This window comes from Austrofundulus limnaeus, unplaced genomic scaffold, assembly GCF_001266775.1.
Source record: "Austrofundulus limnaeus strain Quisiro unplaced genomic scaffold, Austrofundulus_limnaeus-1.0 Scaffold55, whole genome shotgun sequence".
Classification (NCBI taxonomy): Eukaryota; Metazoa; Chordata; class Actinopteri; order Cyprinodontiformes; family Rivulidae; genus Austrofundulus; species Austrofundulus limnaeus.
In genome coordinates this window covers 1,694,420-1,718,476 of record NW_013952457.1, presented here as the reverse complement: position 1 = coordinate 1,718,476, position 24,057 = coordinate 1,694,420, and the positions used below count along the sequence as shown (strand labels likewise).

The window sequence follows — 24,057 nt, the reverse complement described above, 5'->3', positions numbered from 1 at the left end:
CAAGTAAACTGCATCATGGCAGCCCACCCCCGCACTGAAGTGGGCAAAGCGGAAGGAGGTTCTTAAAGAGACAGAGGCCAATTTCAAGGAGTTTAGAAGATGAAGTAATGAGAAGATAAGTTTATTTTCTATTTAAACATAAAAACAGCATTTTAATAACAGCTAAAGGTGACATAGATACTTTATTATGGTATAGTATTTAAATATATGCCTGAGAAACACATAATATTGCCGCTTTAAGACCCAAATCCAATTTTGTAAAAAAAAATTTGGTCCATATTCATCAAGTATCTTTCATTTTTGTGACAGCCTAAATGTCACAATACAGTTAGTGAGAATACGATTTTTTGAYCTAAATCGTTGACACTAGCGTGATAGGATCTATCCTTTAGTTTGTTTCTCTACTTTCAGTTCTGCCCCAGAGTAGGAGGGAAGCGGCGAGGTCAAACACTAAAACATGTGGGTTGCTTCAAGGCTGTAGACTGTTCACACTGGAGTCAGATAGAGGTCACATTTCATTTATTCATTTATAATGTGAACTTCTACACAAAAACATCAGATCTGAGAAAAAAATCGGAACTGAGCATCACGACATGAAGTGTGAATGTGGTTCGAGCGACTCAGCAGTCCTGACTTAATGAAGGTTATTCTGAAAATTGTTGCAGGTTTTGCAGACTGATGAACCTCTGATCATCTTTACTTCTGAGAGATTCAGCCTTTTTAAAATGCACTTTTTAATCTGTTGCCAATAAAACTAATTTGTTGCAAAATTCTCCTTCAGCTGATTATTCTTTACAAATAATTGTATTGTTTTCATTTACATTTTACACAACAAATCAACTTTTTCAGAATTGAGGTTAAACTATCATATTGCCCAGGTGCACAGCATCTCTTACCAGATGCATGCTGGGAGGTGATCCTGAGCAGGATAAGTGTGTGTGTGTGGAAAATGAATAGACAGCTGTGCATAAGCACCGGTACTGCAGGGGCAACTGCACCGTCTTGTATGTGCTCGTGTTACATGTGCATGTTTCCACGGTGTTAAAGCAGACAGGGGCTTTCCACATCCTTCAAGCAGTGAAACACTTGTACAGTAACCTTATGAATCACAAGTGAGAGTGTGCGTGCTCAAGCACACAGACGCAGACCCACACCCACTCTTAGTGACACTTTAATCCACGTACTAGACTTCGTACCCACTCAAAACCTTATTTAGTCTCTCACTTAGAGGGGAAATGGGCAGAGAAAAGTCCCTTCAGCTGTTTCTCTTTTCCTATAAAACCTGACTTCACAAAGTAGTCTCTGAAAAGTAAGGCTGAAAGAAAAGGTCAGAAAAACGTGTTTGTAAAAGTGGTTGAAACTCGTCATTTTAAAACACTTCTTTTAGTTCTTTTAAAATATTTTTTGTTGTTTTGTTTCCTCCAATCCTTTTCTTTTTAAAGATATTTTCTTTTTAAAACTACTGCAGTAAATATTTGGTTAACTAAACGCATTTTTAAAAATTATTTTTGGACTCCTTTTTTCTTCATAATAAAACCCCCACACACAAAAAAAAATAATAAATACTGTTGTTTTCCTTCTTGTTTTGTCTGCAGCCCAGCATGTTCTGTATTGGTGYTCCAGAAACATGTCCGTGTGGAGCAACGTCTCCTTTAAACTGGCTTTGCTCATGAACCTGCTGGTCTGTTTCTTCTACCCCCTGGAGGGGGTGTATGGAGGTCAGTCACAATATTGCAGTCTTAACTGAGGAAACATAAACAGACTTCTGATATCAGTGTGATATGTTCAGTTGCAAAGAAATCATGTATGAATTAGAAAGTATGTTACTGAACAGTGTAAGCTTTGGAAAAAAAGGAAGTTTTGTTTTCAGGAGGGTAAACTTGTAATGTTTGAATTAGTTTATGTATTCATGGCCCACCTCCAAAGGTAAAAGGCTGATTATGCAGTCATTTAAAAAAGAACCAGGTTCAGAAAGTGGCTAAGCAATGAGCAGAACAAAACAGGAAGGATGGGGACTTAATGATATGAATGTCTGGGTTATCTTTTTTTTATTTTTCTTTTTTACATTTTCTAAGAGGTGCAAGCATGCCGCGTATGGAATGACGTGAATGTCAAATGTGTTTTATGTTAAAATGGTTATGTGGCGAAACGACAGTAGCAGTTAGGTTCAAGATTTGAGTCAGAGACACAAGTTGAGACAAATGTTTTCGAACATACATGTCAGCCGCTGGTGAAAGAAGTTTCTGAGTTGCCATACAGATGACTCTCGAACCTTCCACTGCAAGTCTGCATTGACCTACTGATCTCATTTTGCGACCGTTTCACAATGTTCTGATCCACTGACTTCTAATCACCTGATCAGGATCAGGATTAGGAGCAGGACTTGAGAAGACCCCTATCTTGGCTTAAGGCACGTCCACAGTGTTCATTGCTTCAGCTCATATTTGCCTTCTGGCTTTATGGAGAAAAAAACCTAGCAGTGCTGCTTTATTTGCTGTAAACAAAACCCAACCTGACTTATGTTGTAGATGCGAGTAATTCTTTACTCCTGGCAACCTCAAAGTAAAATATTGATTATATTTAATGTTAACACAATGTTACGTTTAAATAGTCAACTTACAATTAAATGTAAACATTTACATATTTCACAAGTGATCTGGGGTCGGATTTATAAAACTGGCGTACACACAATATGAGCCCAGAAACTTGCGTACGCCACTTTTTTACGCCAAGGTTGTGATTTATAAAATCCAAACTTGACGTGAAATGTGCGGTGCCTCACGCCAGCTCTGACCCATGTGTATGCTCATTTTGGAGACGGGAAACTCTGACACAGATGGTGAAGTGAGGAATTAGAGCCACACTGTGTAATGATCACTGTCAGATATTTAATTTACCTTCGTAATCAGACGTAGATTATTGATTTATTCAGCTTTCTTAACAGTAATATTTATGCTTCTGCTGCTGAGCCATAAGGACCTTTGAAATAAAAAAAAACTTAAATCTTAAATAAAAGTTCCCATGCGCAACTCCATTCATCTCCTTCCTCCTCAGACGACCCTGACTCACAGACCCCTCCCTGACCCACAGACCCCTCCCTGACCAACAGACCCCTCCTCCCTGACCAACAGACCCCTCCCTGACCAACAGACCCCTCCCCGACAAGAGACATTTCAACACCACGACAGCAAAAGTCACGCACTGGATACACGCGCAGGGCGCACCCACCCTCGCCAGTGTGAATGTTATAAACCTTCACGTTTTAAAGTCCGTGTTTGTCGCGGGGGGTGGGGGGGTGGTCTGCCACAGATAACAGAGCAGGCAGGAGGGGACAGGACGGGGAGAAGAGCGGTGTACTTATTTCTAATTTTATCTGACATTTAATTTTATTTTTATTTTTATCGTCCTGCAGGCTCTGAGGGAAAATTAATTTGAAGCTGAGCTTTTTTTATTCTAAAAATCGTTAGATTACTCTAAAGCAAAATGAGAGAAAGTCTGTGTAAATTACAGACATTCTGTTCACGTGAGCAGCTGTCAGCACCTGTCATCCTCCAGACGCACAAAGTGCGTGTCTGAACCAATCACTTTTGTTGACATTGATCAGCTGACTGATTTAAATACATCTTAACATTCATGAGGTACTTTGCATTGACTGTTTATGGTTGAGTGTGGGCGTAAAGAAGGTAGAACCTGAGGCGGGACCTCGTGCGCAAAATGAGGTGCGGCTGTGATTTATAAATGAAAGGTGCACAGAAACATGCGTATGCACGGTTTTATAAATCTGAATTTTTTTTTTGGCGTATGCCATTTCCACCTTTTGGCCGTACGTTCACTTTTAGTATGGTTTCCACGCAATCTTTTATAAATCTGACCCTTAGAAAGTTACTCAAATTTATCATTTTAAATGTGCCAAACCACTTCACATTTTCCTTTTGTGATTATCTTATATTTATTAAATTCACATACATGCAAAGAGTAAATTGTGCCAAAAGTATGTAATATTACAGTATAATATGATACGATACAATACAATACAATACAATAGGAATGGTTGCAATTTGCAAACTTGAAGATGCAGAGCATCAAGGCCAAAAACACCCAGGTGTAAGGTTGTGTGCAGAATGACCCAGGGCGCAGACAGAAATCCAAAAAGCAACAAAAAGGCTTTATTAAACAAACAAAAAGGCTGACGAGGCAGCTCAAAGTACTCACAAGGAGATCTCAGGGAGCAAACACGAAAAACACAGAGACAACCAAACTGACTGGGGAACCAGCACAATGAACAGACAAACACAATGAAGACAGGACACAGAATATGAAGACAAACTAATTAAGGACAAGAAACACCTGGATTAGACACAAGAGGAAACAGGTGAGCAAGGGCGGGGCTAGAGGAATGACAGCAGGGGAGAGATACACAGGGGAACACAGAAACACTAGAAAACTAAGGAAAATAAACACAGATCATGAAACCAGACTCATATCCAGCTTCTGTCATCAAGGTTGTTAGACTTGTTAACTCAGTGCCTTACTGAGGTCTTGTTCACATAAAAACCTTGTTTTTTCTGAATCATTCAGTTGTTGTCGTCCTCGTAAGCATAGCAGCATTTCCAGAAACATTTTCTTCCATACGAAAATGCCCAAAACTACCTAAAACGCTGTAGCTGTAGGTAACTACACCACGCCTGTATGTGGTAATGTAACAATGCCACAAAAACACACCAAACACAGGAAACAAAGTCCATGCAGCTCACTCATAATGCTTGCAAGCTGGGTACAAACTAAACACTACAAGAAAAGCAAAAAACAAGTCCTCTCTGTGGACTGAAAGCCATGTGAAACATCTACTTTGTACTTACGTTCTGCTTTTTACTTTATACTTTTATTTTAATCATTTTTAAATTCGACTTTTTTTGTTACCTTTTTGCAATGCGTTCTAAGAAATGCTAAATCACAAAAAGTTGCAGTGTAAAATGATAACAGCTAATGTTTTCAGTCTCTCAAAAAACACAAACATGTAAACAAGATCATCTGTCTACTCAGAAACTTGTTGTGTCTGCAGGACATCACGAGATTCCAGCATACCTTTGACCTGCTGCAACAGGCACTTTATGGCTTCTGAACTGTGTCTTTTCTCTTTCTCACCCATTAAGCACACACACACACACACACACACACACACACACACACACACACACACACNTAAAAGTCAAACTGAAACAGTTTTTTTATTGTCACACACACACACACACACACACACACACACACACACACACACACACACACAGCCTGTGATCTCCTCTCCCTCATCTGCTTGGGGCTTTAGAATAAAGGTTATAAGAGCAGGAGATGTAGGTCAGTGTGTTCTGGCTGGATGCATGACTGACTGCCTTTTGACGAGCTGCTTTTGGTTTAGCATGACACACACTCCCAGCACGCGCACACACTCCGACTCGGCATGTTTCTCTGATTGTTTGCTCAACAGCGTCACACAATTAACCTGAAGTGCGAGTAAAAGAGTTTGCGAGCAAGCGTGCTCCTTTCAGTCTCCGACATCACAGGAGCTGCTCCCTCCTCATGAATTTTTCAGCTGAGGTATTTTTAGAGGCTGTTATGCAAGTGGCACTCGTCATGTGATCTCCACAAGAAAGTAGAGAAAACTTGAGAAAGACAGCAGGGCAAAATAAAACAAATAAAAATGGAGGGAGCAAAACAAGAGGGGCACCCCTTCTCTGTTACGTCCTTTTGCTTTTTCTCCTGGCCGTTCTCACCTGCTTTGATTGTTTTTCTCATTTAATGATTGATTGTGACCATGTGCTCATGGAGCTGGTACAAGCAGAAAGCAGCAGGTTGTGTCCTTGTTTTCAGGCTGATCAAACCTAGATGAAGATTTTAGCTTGAGTGACATGTTGTTAAATGAAACCCATGACTCGAGCTCTAATCCTGGATTTACCTAGGGATCAAGGGGGGCATTAGTGTGGCTCTTGCTGAAGTACGGAGTGCACACGTACGCACTCGCTCCCAGCAAAACTGTGTCATACACTTCTTTAAGTTATGTAAGTTACACGCTTTGACTTCAAATTCTTTCTGATGGGGAAGTTGTTAGAAGCCTGTTAAAATCTCATAATCAACATACTTTTACAAACAACACTTGTATATTTCATACTGGCCCAATGATTTTAACTCTTCAAAGACCAGTGGTAGTTTTGGCAGGTGTTTCATATAGCTTGACCATGCCTTGCCCTTTTTTCTGTCATTTGCATTTATTTTCTGCAGGAATGCTGGAGCCCCACGTGTCTGCTCTGCTATGGGTGGGAGTCTTTGCAACGCTGGTCATTGTTGTGCTCATGCCCCAACCACTGGGTATCCAAGCCCTGGTCATTGTTACGATTCTTCGCCTCATCTTCTCTGTGGGCCTGGAGCCCACACTCTTCCTTCTGGGTGCTTTCAATGTGAGTGATTTCACCCCCAAAATAAAGTAATTTCCCTTTATGAGATCAATAAAGTATCATTCATTCGTTCAAAAGGGTCATCTTACCAGAATTACACACAGCAATAATAATAGTTCAGATCTTCTATTTTTTGAGATTGGGGTTGTTTGAAGATGGCAGCAATCCTCATTAGTTTTGGCCCTGCTGAAACTTGCGTTACCTTCACATAATGGGATAAAAGTTTTAGAACTTTCTTAGACTTAAAACCTGATCAAAGATTCTCACTAGGACAAATTTACAGTTACTGATTTTTTTTTGTTTTGTTTTTGTAGAAACCGTTGAAATCTTCCTTCTCCAAACTGTGTGTGAGAAAATACTTTATGTGGTTCAGTGGTAATTTTCCCTAGAGAAATGCTATCACAGGCATAAGTTTGTGCACTTTCAAGTAGCGAGAAACCTCCCCCCGGCCAGTTCCACTTCTCCTTTCCCCTCACACACTCGTGCCCACTTAGTGTGCCGCTGCCACGCCTGCCTGTGGTGTTGCCCTCTGTGCCCTGCAGCGCTCCCTGGCACAGGCTGGCTGTAAGATGGAGTGTGAAGTGCGTCACTGGACCCTAAAGAGAGCGACACCGCCCCTTAGCTCGCCAGAGATTTTTTTCCTTTTCTTTTCTACTCACCCACACTAACACACAACAACATAAAATATACATGGTCCCGTCTCCCCTTAAGTCTCTTTGTTTACATTTGTGGACGAAAGCAGGTTATTGAGATAAACTGGGTCAARGAAAGAAACCAGAGAAGATGCTACCATATGCTGCAGTAACCTAGTTACTGTAAAATCTAATTTATAGGCACCTGGTCAGATTTCCCCCTTGATCTGTTTTTGCCTTTTTTAGTTTGTTTCATCACTTACAAAATGTGTTAGTTATTAAAATGGGCAATAGTTCAGCTGTAAAACAACTAAAACATGTTTAGATGTCAGTTTTGTTAATCCCTTACCTTGTACAGAAAACCAGGTTTCTTATTTGAAGGAAGTTACGTTGCAGGTAGTTCACGAATGTGAATAAATCCATGACCTCATTTAGCTGAACATTTGCCCCACCCATATTAGCGTTTTTTGTTCCAAGAAATTATTAGCATAATTATGGACTCATTAACCTTCATTACATTTTAATCACTGAAGACTCGTCCTTTTGTTTTCCAGGTTTGCAATAAGATCATCTTCTTAATAAGTTTTGTTGGAAATCGGGGGACCTTCACGCGAGGATATAAAGCTATGGTGATGGACTTTGAGTTCCTCTATCACCTCTTCTACCTGATCATCTGCTGCCTGGGGGTGTTTGTCCACGTGTTTTTCTACAGTCTGTTGGTGAGACATGTTGTCTGCACATGCACATTTATCCTATTTTATATATCCAACACCTCTTTTTTTTCTTTTTTTTAAGTGATGACATGTGAATCAAAGTTGTGTAAAATCTCTTTTAGGAATCTGATTCTGAGTCCAAGAAGCCAAACTTTGACTTATTTGGTGATAAAATGTAGTTGTTGTTGTTCTTTTTGAAGTGTTAGGTGCTGCGAGCAGGAAGAGGAACATTTAGCAAACAAATCAAACTGAACAGTTTTTTTATTAGGGATGTGAAGATTAACTGGTTTGTACCGATTAATGAACACAAGCGTGGACAATTTGAACGCATCAGTAGAGCAGCCATTATTGGATGCAGTTTAGTAATTAAAATTGAGATTACATCATTTGTTTACTCTTTGTTCTGATACTATCAGACCCATTATYTCATTAGATGAAGACTCTGCAAATGGGTTTGTTTTTACAAGTTTCAAGGGAATGATAAGTTGAATCTGTGTTTATTTTTGTGTGTACTATTCTTCTGGTGTCATATCTGCTGTGTACTGGTGTTTGTTTTTCACTAACACAGCAGTTTGATTAACTCCAATCATGCAGATTACCTATTATTCCTAAAGAAAAACCATAGTCAGTCAGGGATGGTTAATACAAGTGGGTCAGAAATAGACTGAGCAACGTGGTTTTGAGTTTTCACTATGTAGATTTGCTACAAGGTGTTCTGACACAATTTATCCCATTTGTAATGACAGTKCTTTGAAATAATGCATATTACGTGCCAGAGTTTTAAATGAAGTTTTTGTTTTTTTGTAATCAGTTAGCACTTACATTTTGGGTTGGAGATGTGTCTTAACTAACCACACAAAATTTGAGCTCATTATCTGTGAAAATGACTAAATTATGGTGAATTAACTGTGCCAGCCATTTTGTGTTGGAGTCTATATGTTGATCAGTTAATATTATACATTCAATCATTCTTTCTGAAAGTTATTTTAAAATATTTTTAGTTGTTATTTGTGAAATATTTTGCTAACAGACAGGCAAACAGAGACAACTACATGATCACTATCATTAACAGCAGGTAATAATTATCTATAATATGGATCAATTATACGTAGTTTTTGGAGTCACACAAAGAGTGTGAAACACATCTGTTGCCTGGCACTTTATTTTACACTACGCCTCATTGTTTTGTTAATTATGAGCCAGTTGCTATGAAAGTGTAATAGATTATGTTTGTGAGAAGTCCTTCTTTCATTGTGCTTATAAAAGATTAGTCTCATTGACTTGTCGAGGATCGTTCATTTGCCTCGTCCTGTTTTATTGCATCAAACCACATTATGTTAAATCAAAACCCATATTTTGTTGTGTCTGTTTTATTAAAGGGGCAATATTATGTGTTTCTCAGGCATATATTTAAATACTATACCATAATGAAGTATATTTGTCACCTTTAGTTGTTATTAAAATGCTGTTTTTATGTTTAAATAGAAAATAAACTTATCCTCTCATCACTTCCTCTTCTAAACACCCTGAAATTGGCCTCTGTCTCTTTTAGAACCACCTTCTGCTTCGGTCCCGTCCCATTTCGGGGTGTGTGTGTGTGTGTGTGTGGGGGGGGTTGCGCGTGCATTAATATGCAGTTTACTTGGCATCTGAAAATACATTTTCTCAAAGGTATTTTGCATCTGAAAAGAGCTTCACAGAGTGAGTAGTAGTGTTGAGAGCAGCAGACAGTTTAAGTTTCACTTTCACTTTGCTCTGTTACTGCCAAGAGCCTGCAGGAGTCATGGACGGGGTGTGTGCTCCGTGATGAGGAAGTTCGGCTTAAAGACACGTCCCAGGGGCGCTTCTGGTCCCCACCTGTCGTTTTGCTCCTCAGCGTGGCTTCCTAAAAATGCTGCAGGGTTTCTCAAACATGCATGAATGAGTCAAAGCAAGGCTTTGGGCATGTTTTTATGAGAGTAAAACATTATAACATGATATGAAACTCAAAAAAGTTGATTTGACATGATATTGCCCCTTTAACTAAAGACCAGAGATACACAATGCATACTATTTTCAAAGCTTGTGTTGTTTTTTTTTTTTTKTTTGTTTCTGAACCTTCGTAATGTGTGTCGTGTTTCGACAGCTGTTTGACTTGGTTTACCGAGAGGAGACGCTGCTGAACGTAATCAAGAGCGTGACTCGAAATGGCCGCTCCATTGTCCTGACGGCTGTGCTCGCTCTCATTTTGGTCTACCTGTTCTCTATTGTCGGCTACATCTTCTTTAAAGACGACTTCATMCTAGAGGTGGACCGGATACCAAACGCCACACTAAGTGAGGACACACAGCTGTCCTTCTCAGCTGTTTGCTCCAACATTAACGAGAGCTGCCTGTGAAAACAACAAGAAGACTAATGTGTTCGTTCTTATTTTTAAAGAAAATGGAGACACCATGGCTGGAGAGTTTTTTACTACAAGAATGTGTCACAATGAAAACTGCAGCTCCAGTGTTCTGCTGGAAGGTAATTGTTTAAGACCCCACAGAGGGGTATCTGTTGGTTTATAAAGAATTCAAATAGTCAATGCGTTTGAGAAAATGTCCTACTCTAAATTACACAAGTGTTTAGAAACTGTTAAGAGCATGTTTAGACTAATATTCAAGGTTTTTAATGTGTCTTGTTTTCTAACCGAGCAATTAAATTATTTGCTACAGAAACGGGGAGGCCGATGGAAAAATTAAAAACACGTAGAACTGAATAAGAGGAAGGTAGCAGAGAAGTTGCAGTCATCAATTGGAGAAGCGATCTCTCACATTACAGAGAATGAAAGCAACATTGTGATTCTTTTTGTTTTACCAAAACAGAGCTCTGTTTCGTTTTGTTTTGCATTTTAACACCAGTTCACACTAAAATGCCTGCAAGTGTCAGATGACTGCAGTTTGACCCGAGTAACTCACGTGTGACCTCTTTAACCTGCATGTGACATGGATTTACTGCCACATCTTGAAAAAAAGTTAAATTCCTTGGAACTTCCCACCAGTCAGGCTGTTTGGGCTCATAAATCAGCAAATACTATTTCCCACAAACTATTTAAAGATAAAATGTTAGTATGTAATGATATTACATGCAAATAGGCTTGTATCTGTGTTTTTTCTTTTCCTTTTTTTGTTTCTCAGTAAAAAGAAAAGTTTTACAGTTGCAAGGGGAGCAGAAAGCCCCCCACCTGAGTTTATATATCAGGATGTAATGAAAATGACCTGGTTTTAACCTGGTTCAAACCTAACCAAGTACACTGTACAAAAACACAAAATGGAAAAGATGTAATGAGTGCRAACACAAAGGTGAGCAGGACAAACACGAGCAATGACCTTAATGAGTAACTGTTCACACCCATCAGTCTGGGAAAGCTTAAAGGTATTTTCCAAATAATTTGGAGTTCTTCATTCTACAGTGAAATGATTATTCACAAGTGAAAAAAACTTTTAGGACACTTGCCAATCTTCCCAGGTGTGTATGACCTAAATCTACACGAAAGCCAAACCGCAGTGTTTAAAAAATTTACATATTACCAAAACCTCCTCCTCCTCCTCAGACACGACAGGACTCAGTTAGCAGGTTAAAGATTATGACAGAACAATTAGAAGACTGAACAGGTTTGGCTTGTTGGGAAGAGTTACCAAAAGAAAAGGTTTTTTTTGTCTGAAGAGAATATAGCAGCACAACATTTCTTTACACAAATAAGACCAAAGTAGAGACATTTACCTATAATGCAGAATGACATGTTTGAAGAAAACCAAAGTATGTCGCTCAAATCAGCGGTCAAACACAGAGGTGGAGGGTTGATGATTTAGGCTTGTTTTACAGCTACAGGGCCTGAATAACTTGGAGTCATTGAGTCAGTTGAGCTCATTTGTGTACAACAATATTCAGGAGTCAAATGTGGGGCCATCTGACAGCTGGATTGGAAACAGGACCATGATCCCAAACACAGTAACAAATCTACAGAGTGGCTGAAAAAAGAAAAGAATCAAGATGTTGCATGGGTGCAGTCAAGTTCAGACCTCAACTTGATAGAAATGGACTGGTGGGACCTGAGAGTTGTGCAGAAACCGAGGACCACAAACCTCAATGAAGTGAAGCAATGTTGTAAAAAGAGAGTGAGCCAAAATTCACCCTCAATTATGTGAGGGACAAATGAAGTTATTACTTTTACATTTCTAAGCAGCTTTTCATTTTGGCTTTGTTTCTTGTTTATTAAATAATGGCAGTGTGGAATCTGTGTTAAAATACTTGAGGTTAGATTAGAAAAACTTTAGAACTCCAAGACCTTTAGAAGACCAAATTATTCAAGTGGGTGGACTTCCTTTTTCCCCACGACTGTAACTCAACATTGAACCAAGATCTAAAAATGTATACACTTCTGTCAGCGTTACAATGTGTTCAAGTCAGAACAGAGGTGTTAAGTTGTCCCAGACTCAGCTCATTGTATATTTTTCCATCTAGATTTTTTGCATTCCAGCTGTAGAAAAATACTTCTGCTTTGACTAAGAGGCGTCACACAGAGCGCCAAAACGTGTAAACATAGCTGATACTAAGTTATGTAAATAAGTCAAGGATGTTTGTTCGGAAATAAAAGTAAATTGTACTTTAAACTTAAAGGAAACGTTTATACTACTTTGTCACAACTTAGTAGTTACTGAAAATCTGAAGGTATTTTGAAATGTGCCGCTTTCATTTTATTTGTTAATAATGCTAAATATAAGTACGACGAGCAACATTTTATCATCAGTGCATTTTCATATCACACAAAAACAATGAGTGTGGTATAAAAACATGAATGTTTCCTACTGTAGCATCATAATGATTTTTTTATCCATATAAAATAAAAAATTACATTTAAATCAAATTAAATCAAAGTTTACAGCAGCTGTTTACACAGATTTTACTATTTTAGTTAAAGGAATTAAAGTWTAGACAGACACTCACATGAAAACTAAATTAAAACCCTTCACTCATAAAAGAAAGGAAGCTGTTCAAACCTATAATTATTTTGGATTGATAGATTATGCAAATGTTTTAGATGTTTGTACAGTTGAAATATTTGCACATTGCTAATGAGGTGTTTTCAAATTGATTAAATACTTTCAGCTGCAGTTTGTTTTGGCTCAGGGCAATCTTTCAGTTCCTGGTTGTCTGGTTTAACCAGTTCARTATGAACCCAACAGTGTGTGTTGATTTATTGAAAAGTTTCTGTTATTGTAGTTACAAAACAGTTTCTTCATGTTGAGGCTAAAACTTCTGGTGCTTTCCATTTAATCAGAAAACGAGGATGGCGAGGAGGAGGAGGACAGCGACAAGGAGCGGACATGTGACTCTCTCCTGATGTGTATTGTTACCGTGTTGAGTCACGGTTTGAGGAGTGGAGGAGGTGTGGGGGATGTTCTCCGTAAACCTTCAAAGGAGGTGCGTGCCTGGTATGATTAGGCTTCAGGCTACAAGTGTGTGTGTGTGTGTGCGTGTGTGTGTCTGGCTGCAGCACAGGTCATGTGAGTTGCATGTGAGCTCATTGTGCGCTGAACTTGTTTTGATTTTAAAAACAAGGAGCTTTCGCAACATTTCCTTTCCAGCTGCTAAAATAAGAGTTCAACTGAATTCAGGCTCAACTGAAAGTGATGTCAAAAAGAGGATGTGAATGTCTGTGGGCGCAGCACTTTACTGCTTGGATCTGAGGACTCAGGTTTCTGAAGAAATGAAGTAGTTTGTTATGAAGAAGTGGATACTACACTACGTGGTTTTCATAAGCTGGTCATAAAACAGGGAGGTTTTTAACTCTTACACCCACAGTAAAGACCACTCATTATTTCTGAGAACTTTTTTAAAGGCAAAGCATTCCTTCCTTGAAAGAAAGAGTTGATGAAAGTAACTTTAAACAAAGATCTTGTGCAATCTCGTAGCTTTAAAATGTGTTGGGCATGACTCTCAGCTACCACCACACCAAATTTTAGATCAATATCTGTAAAACCGACGCTTCTTTTTTTAAATTCAGCTGGCTGTGGCAGTTATTTTAAACCAGGTCTTTACTCTTGAACTTTTGAAGTCATTTACATTTTTCTCTAAAAGTTAGTCATACGTAGACGTTCATCAAACCACTTTCTGCAAATTCCATCAAAATCCATCCTGTGGTTTAGGAGATATTTTTAAAACAGATAAACACACACATGGACAAAAAGTATCTGCTTCAGGGCGAGCAATAGAAATGTGAAATAGGTTCCTGATTTGATCAATGGATTATGCTGACCTGACCAAGACCGGCTGCATCGTGTTGACTTTCTGTCGTCTCTGTTACTTCAGCATCTGGTACCTGTGGCCTTGTTTCCATTAACATCCAGAAAGGCTCAAGATTAACCTCATTTTATACTCATGAAATCATCCCTAGCATGCAAACGCCTGCCTTTTGGATCAAATATCTGAATAGAACTTATCCATTTTTTACGATGCACASTTTGTAAAACCTTGTTTTGTTTCGTTTATTTAGGAGCCACTGTTTGCAGCCAGAGTGATTTATGACCTGCTGTTCTTTTTCATGGTCATTATCATCGTCCTCAACCTCATTTTTGGTGTAATTATTGACACCTTTGCTGACTTGAGAAGTGAAAAACAAAAGAAAGAAGAAGTTTTGAAAACGACTTGCTTCATTTGTGGTGAGTGTCCTCAGCTTGTCTACTAAAGAAACTTACAAAGGTTCAAACATTTATTGGAGGTCTACAAAAACATATTTACTTCCTTCWAATGTACTATTTTGTGATCTTCTTCACAAGCTGGTAAAATTTTCTGAACTCTCAATGAAATATAATTAAATTATTATTAGAATTCAATTCAGTTTGCTTATATTGCGTAGGCCTGTCGTGATAAACAATAAATCAGAATAATTTGCCTGCTTGTGCTGTTTTCTTCGTGTCTCCCTCATTGGATTTTTCAGGCACATGGTCTCTAACCTCTGTARCATGCRAGCCCCAGGAACAGGCATTTAGCTAGAGAAGCGTCTTTGGTTTTCTGATACCTTCTTTCAGCTGGCGATGCCTCAGGGCACCACGCCGAACCTTTGGTTCACTGAGAGTTGTTTTTTTTTAACACTATGTAAATTTCAGAAATTTCATTTCATAAGCAGTGAGGGGGTGACCTCAATTATTTTATGAAGCCAGAGGAACACACACAAGATAAATTGAGCTGGCTTGGATAGAGGAAGTGGAAAGTGGTTTTACAGCTTCAGTACCTGTTTGTTGTTTTCCCAGTCTCCCAGGTCCAGGTCAGATCGTAACTGGTTTTTACAGATGTAAATTTTATAGATCAAATTTTATAGAAGAATTTCTGGGTTTCTTGCCTCCACSAGCCAACTACAGACAAATGGCCGAAGATGGAGTCAATTTTATAAACTTTCATAAATGTGGGGGGTCATTAGTTTTAAAATGGTCTCCAAACATTATTTTTATTAATCGCAATAATTTCTGAGCCAATTTATYATCCAGCAAAATGTGTTRTYKTAACAGGCCTAATATTGCACCATATATTGCAAACATTAGCTACATTTACATGGACATAAGTAATCGGATTAAACAGCCGTTCTGAATAAAAATGCATCATGTAAACACCCGATTCGGATTATTCTGATCCGATTGAGCTTGATCTGAAGGAATTTTTAATCCGAATGAGAGGGGTGGTTTATGCCGATTGATAATCGGAATGACGTGCATGTAAACACTTAATCGGATCATCTTCTGATTGTGGAAAACTGACTTGAGTGCGCAGGTCTTCTGACTTTCTGCTCTTTAGAGGAGGCGGGGCACCAGCGCTGTAGTTTCCAGCTGCGCTGCGCCGYGCAGAACTTTTCCTMCACGCTCTCAACAGATAAAAAAGGAGACAAACAGCAGACGTTGCTTAGCAAAAAATAAAAATAAAAAACACGTATTGCRTCATCTGCAGCTCAACCAAGGAGTAACGACGTCTCTACCRTAATTAAAAKCTGACACGGGTCCGTCMTGAGYGCACAGAGGAGCTTTRTTTACRGTTGTAACACGGAAGTAGAGCTGAAAGTTTACARCACTGCGCATGTCCAGACTTTTATTCTGAGTAAAAGTCTGGTTCATGTAAACACTTGTCATGATCGGATTGTGTCCATGTAAACAGTACATTCGGATTATTTAATCCGAAAACATTTCAATCCAATCAAAAAATTTTGTGCATGTAAACATAGCTATTGTYAGAAGTGTCAGAAATTTGTATAACAATCGGTAACGGTTATTTGTTCTTCTTTTAGTGCTGTTATTGAGTTCAGTTTTAAGAGAAACATATATTGGATCATACAAAAATAATGGTARATTCTGTGCTTGAGGTTGTGGTGCAGATGTTACAGAACCTAGTAGCTCAACTACAGCAAAACATTCTTATATATCCTTCTAATTAGCAGGCAAGGCTGATGAATAAACTATGCTACATATTTGACTCATTATAAAGAACTAATATTTGACTCATTATAAAGAATTAGATGGGCAAAGGGAGAAAACATTGGTCTTAGCATTTAGTTTGAATCCCTCCTGTAAGCTTTATACCCATGCTCTATGCCATGTTTCCTGTTTTTTGTGGCAACATTATTCTGAACTTAAAGCACACTGCGTCTTCAACAATCCATTCGAAGCCTTTTATTCCCAAATTCCAGACAGAACACCCAATTTTCTGTTGCATTTGAGGTTTCTGGTAAGTACATTTGTTAAGGTGTATACAGTTTGCTGAAGTTCCCCCTCATTTCTCTCTCCCCTTTCTTTTAATTTTGCTGTCGTTCCAACGAAGGCTGAGTCATGAGAGCTTCCTGCCACTGCTCTGCTCAGCCTCTATAATTCATGTCTGCCTCACAGGCACACACTCATTGTCTCCGACACACTCGCATGCACGCAGTTCATTTCCCTACCATATGTTTTGTGTAACTCTGCTCATTACCCAAACTGTACCTGTTTTTATAATAACGCGAATACGTAAAAAACATTTGTATTTATATAAATAATAGAGATAATGGTTCCAGTTTTGTGGGCCGTACAGCACTGACTTGCTGATACTGATTTTTCTTAAACTATTTTTTATCAAAGAATTTTTAATTAACAAAATCAAAGTAGAAATCCATCAATTTTCTTTATYCGCATTTCTGTGCAGGGTCATAGTGAACTGGTACCTATATCCAGTGTTCATTGTGCGAGAGGCAGAATACACCCTGGACAGGTCATAAGTGATGCATATTTTTCTTCATCTCTGATTCAATTAAAAACATTTTGTTAGTTTGCAATAAATTTACAAATGATATTTTCCAGATTATCAGACAGAGGATATTTGTTCTAATAAAACCAAACAGAAAAATGTATTACAATGTATCTGATTTTCTTTTGTGAACACTCCTTGGCTGTTAACAATAAATAATTAAACATATTAAGAGCAGGTGTGAGAACGGAGCAGCTGAACAACAGCMGATCCATGGTTAAAAAAAGGTATTTGTGTTAATAAAGCTAAAGAAACAGTTGCAGTGCACTGATGTTTTCATTGTCCAACATCTTTTATTAGCATTAATAATGCTAATAAATCAAGTGTCAGCTCACATGCCCAGCAGCAGAAAATATTCCTCTGTRGAAAAACGCTGGTTTCTTGTCACAACTTCTCCACATTTTACGAACATGTTTTACTGGTTAGGCTGCAAATCAGCTGGTGCAGATCACAGGCAGATTTCTAGGTGCATCACTGATAAATACATTTACAGTGTGTTTGTGTGAGAAACAGCACTACATGTGGCACCCTGAGGACRTGTGTTAGCACACATATGTTGAGACAGGCAGTCAGGACAAGTGGTAAGCATATGGAAAGGGAACAGTATTGTGTGAAACAGCCAGCCGTCAGCGCTGACTCACTCATGTTAAATAARGCCAGGCCACAGGGGGAGCTGCTGTCTCTATGGTTTCCAGAAGGACCACAAGAAAACAGGAAATGCGGAGATTAGGAGTCAGTCTCTGCATGAATAGTGTCCTGATKCCCCCCTGCTTGAGTTGGTCTCTTGGGGTGTTTGTTGGTTTGTAGATCTCATGGAGGCTGAAGTCTGGGATTGATTTATGTCATGTTCATCATACACTTGGCTGATTTTTATCTGCTGCTGGTTTTATTCTGCTCCAACACATCAGGCTCCCTTCCATCTTCAATGGAAAATAAGCAGTAATCATTTTGAAACCGTTTCCCAATCCCAAATCAACTCATAGTCATGTTACTAAGAATAACGTAGTCAAACTCCCATTTATGAGAACTGTTTTGGTTGGTCAATCSTTGGTATTCTCAAAGAGATACAGCTATGGAAGTGGAACCCTGTGGAAAGGTTTGAAAATAAAAAAGAACATATTACCTGTTGTAGATAGCTTTTTTAACACCCTTCATTTGGACAAATAAACTTTAATTCCAACATAATTGATGAGCTAATGGCTAGTTCAATCAAGACCAAAGTACATTGCTGTGGTCTTGTAAAAAAAAGTACAAGCCATTAGCTCTTCAATCCAGCCAGAAATAATCTGAGGTTGTTTACAGAGCTGTCTTCAACGGCTTTGTTTTTTCTTATGTTTGGTATTTRTACGAGGGCGTGGCATGTTTTATCCTTATATCTGTTTTGTTTTTTTATGTGTGTGTTTGTGTGTCAGTCATAAACGCTGCATTTAAAAAAAACATTTGGAACTTCTAGATTTGTCTGCAGTTTCATTTTATTGTTGCCAAGACGAAGCATTTCTGAATGGCATAAATATTTTTTTATGTTTGACCTGAGCAAGTCAGATGAGAATACTGCTGAAACTACTGGTAGTGTTGTGCCCAGTTGTGCCTGCAAGCCTAAACCCCCATGAATTAGCAAACCAAAGTCTTCCTCAATTGGATCCACTGATGGTTTTATTAAAGTTTGACAGAAGCAAAATTTTTAAAAAAGCTGGTATCATTAAAATTAGTTCTGAGGGCAACTAAGTTGCATTTACACCAGTAGTAATTCATGCAGATCAGTCTGCAGGCCCAAGTTGACATCAAAGCGTTCCTAAAGTTGTGAGAAACACTTAGTTTTGTTACTGTAGCAATTAATTAATTTCAACGTATGCATGAACTTAACATTTAACTATGGTAGTTACTGGTACTGCAGAATGTTAATACTWGCACAACCATGATTGTTCATTGGAGGGTTAAAGTTCTTAAACAAATCGAGTGTGTGTGTATCCCCACCCATCATGTAATAGGTCATATAAGACTGTCACAGGCGCGTCATTTCAGTCCTAAATAACAATGACATGACAGGACAAGGACTCGAGTCATAAATAACCATCGCAGCCATGGGAAGAACACGAAGTCCTGCAACAGATGGCCTGGCCCCCACCAAGTCCTGATCCCGACATCATGGAGGCAGTCTGGGTTAGAAGATGTTGACACAGAAAAATAAAGTGCACTCAGAGCTTTAAGAGATGTCTAAGGAATGGTCACAATAACATTAATGTCAGCTCATTGTAGATATAGAATATGCATTTTAAAAAAGAAGCTAGCACCAACATCTTCTGTTTTTTTTTCCTAAGTACACCATGTTCATTCTACAAACRTTGTTATTACTGTGTCGCAGGCCTGGAGCGTGACAAGTTTGACAACAAGACGGTGACTTTTGAAGAGCACATCAAGGAGGAGCATAATATGTGGCACTATCTGTACTTCATAGTTCTGGTAAAAGTCAAAGACTCGACAGAATACACAGGTCCTGAGAGCTACGTGGCTGAGATGATCAAGGTAAATGAAAGCATAGGCAGTGTAAAACCTAGCCCCGTCTTTGTTTGTTGCAAATGTGTTCAGAATACAGTAACATTTTGAAAACTACATGTCACATGAGGTCACGGAGGTGCAGCAAGATTGATTTTTTTTTTCAATAATTATATGCGACATTAGCTAAAGGAGTTTTTCCACAATGTCATGTTTTATCTCATCATTTTATAATTTTAAACATTTTCAGTAGAAMTGGGCGTTTCTCTGACTGTCACTGCACTCCCAAATACAAAATAATTTTTTGGGCATGATTGGATGTGTCACGTGTCTGGGAGTTGTCCTTAAGCAGTTTTTACTCAGTTTATGGCACTGAATCACACTAACACACCGACTTGTCACACACCCACATACACCAGTATACTTCCTCTTTTTTTTYTTTAATCTCCACTGACAGATATGCTGTTTATGCCTATTTAATAACACAAACCAACTGGCACCAACATGGAGGAGGTTATTGATAATGAACACAATACATGATCCAGGGTTTAACCATGTGATTGATCATGGACTCTTTTCAATCACACTTTAAGTTTGATGCAAATTAAACACTTCCATTAAACAACAAGTCTAGCGAGAACGCAAGTTCAGTTTGGCTACCATAATTTCGGTCTACCTTATGTGGTGATATGTTTGGTCAACCACAGGAGCACAACCTGGACTGGTTTCCTCGGATGCGTGCCATGTCACTGGTGAGCAGCGATGCCGAGGGCGAGCAGAATGAAATCAGGAGCCTGCAGGAGAAGCTGGAGTCAACCATGAGGCTGGTGGCCAACTTGTCTGGACAGCTGACTGAGCTGAAGGAGCAAGTACGTGTTGTATCATGTAACAGATTCACTCAGAACAACCATCGGATTGACATTTCCTTTGGGTTCCGTCTTTTGGTTCCCATTTGGTAGGGATATTGCCATTGTTGGCAGGCGGCACATGTAAAACAAAACCTAAATCAATTTCAGGACCCAACACTTCCCAGCAGAACTACGTATTGTAATCACACAATGTTTTTCAATCCCTCGTGATATTTTATTTTAAAAAATTGTTAGTGCATTTGCATTGTTTATAAACTAGCTACAAAACATACATCACAAAAGCTTGAATACAATAAATACACATGCCCAATTTGTGTTTAATAAATGATTTTTTTTGTTGTAACAGTGCTTCTTGGTAATAAGTCTTATCCCATTGGAAAGCTGTTAGTTTCTTTTTTTAAATGGTGTCACATTTGTAAGGAACATGCAWWTRTGGGATGAAAAGTAGAGCTGAGTATGTKGCGCACATGAAAAATTTGCCAAATCTTCTCTGCCRAAYAGCTTTTTGCTGTTGACTCTTGSTTTGAGMTTCTGGTTCCTCCAGGTGCTGTCAAYCAGGTGCCTGATGAGATTTATTACCAAGAGAAATTACTACAACAAAGAAATAATCTACCAAACACAAAAAATACATTTTGTGTTAAGTATAGATTTTTTCCTAACCCTAACTATGTAGTTTAGGCATCTCGACAATTGATTGCGTCTTAGTTCTGATCTTTCAAAGTRGGGTTTTATGGAAGGTCATGAATATTCAGGTTTTTCAACTGTTCTACGTAGCTCTTTGAGCAACCTCGATTTGGAGAAATAATGTTTAATTCTTACTGGATTGATGAGCAAACCTTAGTTTGAGGGAAGTCAGAACAATGTGAACTGCTGTTGTCACTTCAGTTTTAAAACTTTCATATYGGTTCATTGCAAACACTATAAAGGTTTACATCACAGTGAATCTCACATCACGGTTATTTCCATAAAATGCTACAGCTGGTTGACAGTGCAGATATCTTCTGTAGCATTTTTGCTGCAGCCTGGGGGAACTCCCTGCAGGAATATCACAATTTTTCTATCAAAAAACATTTAATGTCAAATTTCCAGCAATGTAAAAGTTTCAAAGTAACATTTGCATAAATTGCCAGACTGAAACTTCTGTCAAAAGAGAGAGAACATATGTGACCTGGGTCACTCATATAATCTGTTAATTTACTTCACTACCATCTTTTCAACGTCTTAATCCCATGTTTTAGAGATCATGAAGCAACCCAATGAAGACAGGTTTCTCAAACTTTCACACAATTTCAAAACATCTTTCTAGTGAATTCATAATGTCASATTACAGAAGTGCTTCTGACGCAAATGTCATCTTTGTGCTGTTCTGTTTGTTTCTCTGTGCAGATGACGGAGCAGAGGAAGCAGAAACAACGAATTGGACTTCTGGGTCACCCCCCACACTTGAATATTAATCCCCAGCAACCTGCGTGAGGCCAATTTCATCAGTCCCTGAGTGTGTCTGACAGACCCACACTCCATTAAAGAATACGAAAAAGCGCCCAAATGTATTCAGACTAACGCCTGACATCATTCTTCAGCAGACACTGCTAGATTTCTTTTAATCAGCAGGTATGTTTTGAGAGTCTGTGTGAAGGGAAAATTGTACGCTCCACAGCGTGGGGGTGTCTGTGGGGGTTAAGTGTGCACAAAGTGCCTCAGGACGTCAGAAGTCGAGTCCTGTAAGTCAAGACGATGAACGCAGATTTAAAGTTCACGTCTCCGACTGTCTTCTGGGTTACACCTCTTTTACAGCCAAAGTTTAGTCAGTGTTCCTGAAGGAGTTTTCCCACTAAGTGTCCTTGTGATGAGGTTTTAATCCTCAACGTTTCACCAGCAAAACTCAGGTCACATWACAGCTTTGTTCCACCTGTACAACTCATTATTTAAAATTCTGTTTTCATCTGACAGCAATGGGATGCAAGAGCATATGCAATGTCGAAGAAGAAGTCACTATTTTTGTTTTATATTTGATTTTTTATTGGAAATTGTGTTTTCTAATCAAAATATAAGAACACAMCAGGGTTAAATGGTATTCATAATTTCCCAATTGTTTTTAATTATTTCCATAATGTGGCTTAGTTATGTTTTAAAACCCATATTGTTTTTTTTTTTTGAAGGCGTGTTTTCACTTTTAGAATTCCTGACTATCTTAAACTGAGGTCTTGTTTGCTCTAGGTCAGTTAAGATAAAAAAAAAGAGGTAAGACAGATTTGAAGCTACGTTGAAGCTTTTAGTTAAGATAAATAACCCTGACCTCTGAGAACCTTTTCCAAATGACAAATGGATAGAACGAACTTACTGGAGAAACACAGCAAATGTTTTAGCTTTAATATACAAAAAGGTTAAGGGTTCTTGTTTTTATTAYGCTTGTTTTTTGGAGTTCCAGCGGAAATGTGTGTCTAAACAAYGATCTTGAGCAAAATGTTATGCAGACTTTGATTTTATTCCACTTCAGTCTACACAGAGTAACGTACACTTACATCAGTTTAGTCCTCTGCACTGATACTTTTTGTAGCACTAAACGTTTTTGTTGTCCACTTTGTAACACATCACTAAAAGAATGTCAGAGTTCTGACTGAGGAGGGTTAAAAAAAGGTTTTTACAGATGTCACTTGGTGTGCTGCTTGACCAAACTAAACTGTTCAAATAATTGAAGGGTTGTGTCTGGATTGTACATTCCATTCTTGAAATTATTTAAATAAATAAGTGTGAAAAATAATCTGTTGGGTAAAAACCATATTTGCATCAGCTGAGAAGAGGAGAACCGAACCAAATGTCACACTAAAGGAAAGGAAGGCCTGGTGTTTTCCCCAGAGTCGCAACCATGAAGTTTATTTTGATACTTCAGAGTTTAGCATAAAAATGTAAGTTATTTTAAATGACCATCAGCTTTCTTCTCAAGCAGGCTAAATTCACTGATGATTCAAAGGGTTTAATAAACAACTGCAATCTGTGAATTATTCATTCCTGTTTGTAGCTCTGAAGAAGGCACACTTATTTAAAACATGCAGTAAAAKAAATACATGTTTTAATCAGCATAAGATCACGTACACAATATTTTTTATTTGTATAGTTACCTTTTTAGGGACTATCTCAGGTACTACCTAATATAGTAGAGGTTAGAGGAATTTATTTTTTACTTGTTTGAAATTAGTCCAATATTTGTCCCTTTATCCCACAAATAAATATTTAACTCATGAAACTGCTTTTTATTATACATTTTAACAATTACCTTAACATTCTGTAAAGAATAAACATTTTAGTTTATCTTTGGTTAAAAACTAGTTTTTCTACCCACTGTTTAAATCTGATTCAGTTTGATAGTACTGCACATGTTTTGACTATTGAATATTTTATTATAACTGAGCTGCTGGCACCTGTCAAATGCAAGGATGATTTTGTAATTAACGAGTCCTCCGGCCTGCCCTGCCTCATACTGATTTTACTCTCAGTACGCTAGTGTCTCTTAAAACACTATCATCCTTCAAAAAATTATGTATTCATGCAGAAAGACATATTTTTTAGAAACACTCTAAATGATCTATGCTGGGAAAACTTGCACGTCTGATTAATCAGA

The 24,057-nt window shown here is 38.3% G+C and overlaps 1 protein-coding gene across 1 annotated transcript in view; it reads left to right on the top strand.

Moving 5' to 3' along the window:
* Window positions 1–23,437, top strand: part of LOC106518058 (inositol 1,4,5-trisphosphate receptor type 1) — an 83,663-nt gene extending 60,226 nt beyond the window's left edge. Inside the window, exons 52-61 of the mRNA XM_014009152.1 lie at window positions 1,596–1,718; window positions 6,277–6,452; window positions 7,636–7,800; window positions 9,920–10,109; window positions 10,213–10,296; window positions 13,094–13,236; window positions 14,309–14,474; window positions 19,439–19,599; window positions 20,277–20,438; window positions 21,825–23,437. Coding sequence (XP_013864606.1) covers window positions 1,596–1,718; window positions 6,277–6,452; window positions 7,636–7,800; window positions 9,920–10,109; window positions 10,213–10,296; window positions 13,094–13,236; window positions 14,309–14,474; window positions 19,439–19,599; window positions 20,277–20,438; window positions 21,825–21,911 — 1,457 coding nt within the window. The 3' untranslated portion in view covers window positions 21,912–23,437. The remainder of the gene's footprint in view (window positions 1–1,595; window positions 1,719–6,276; window positions 6,453–7,635; window positions 7,801–9,919; window positions 10,110–10,212; window positions 10,297–13,093; window positions 13,237–14,308; window positions 14,475–19,438; window positions 19,600–20,276; window positions 20,439–21,824) is intronic.
* Window positions 23,438–24,057: the final 620 nt, after the last annotated feature.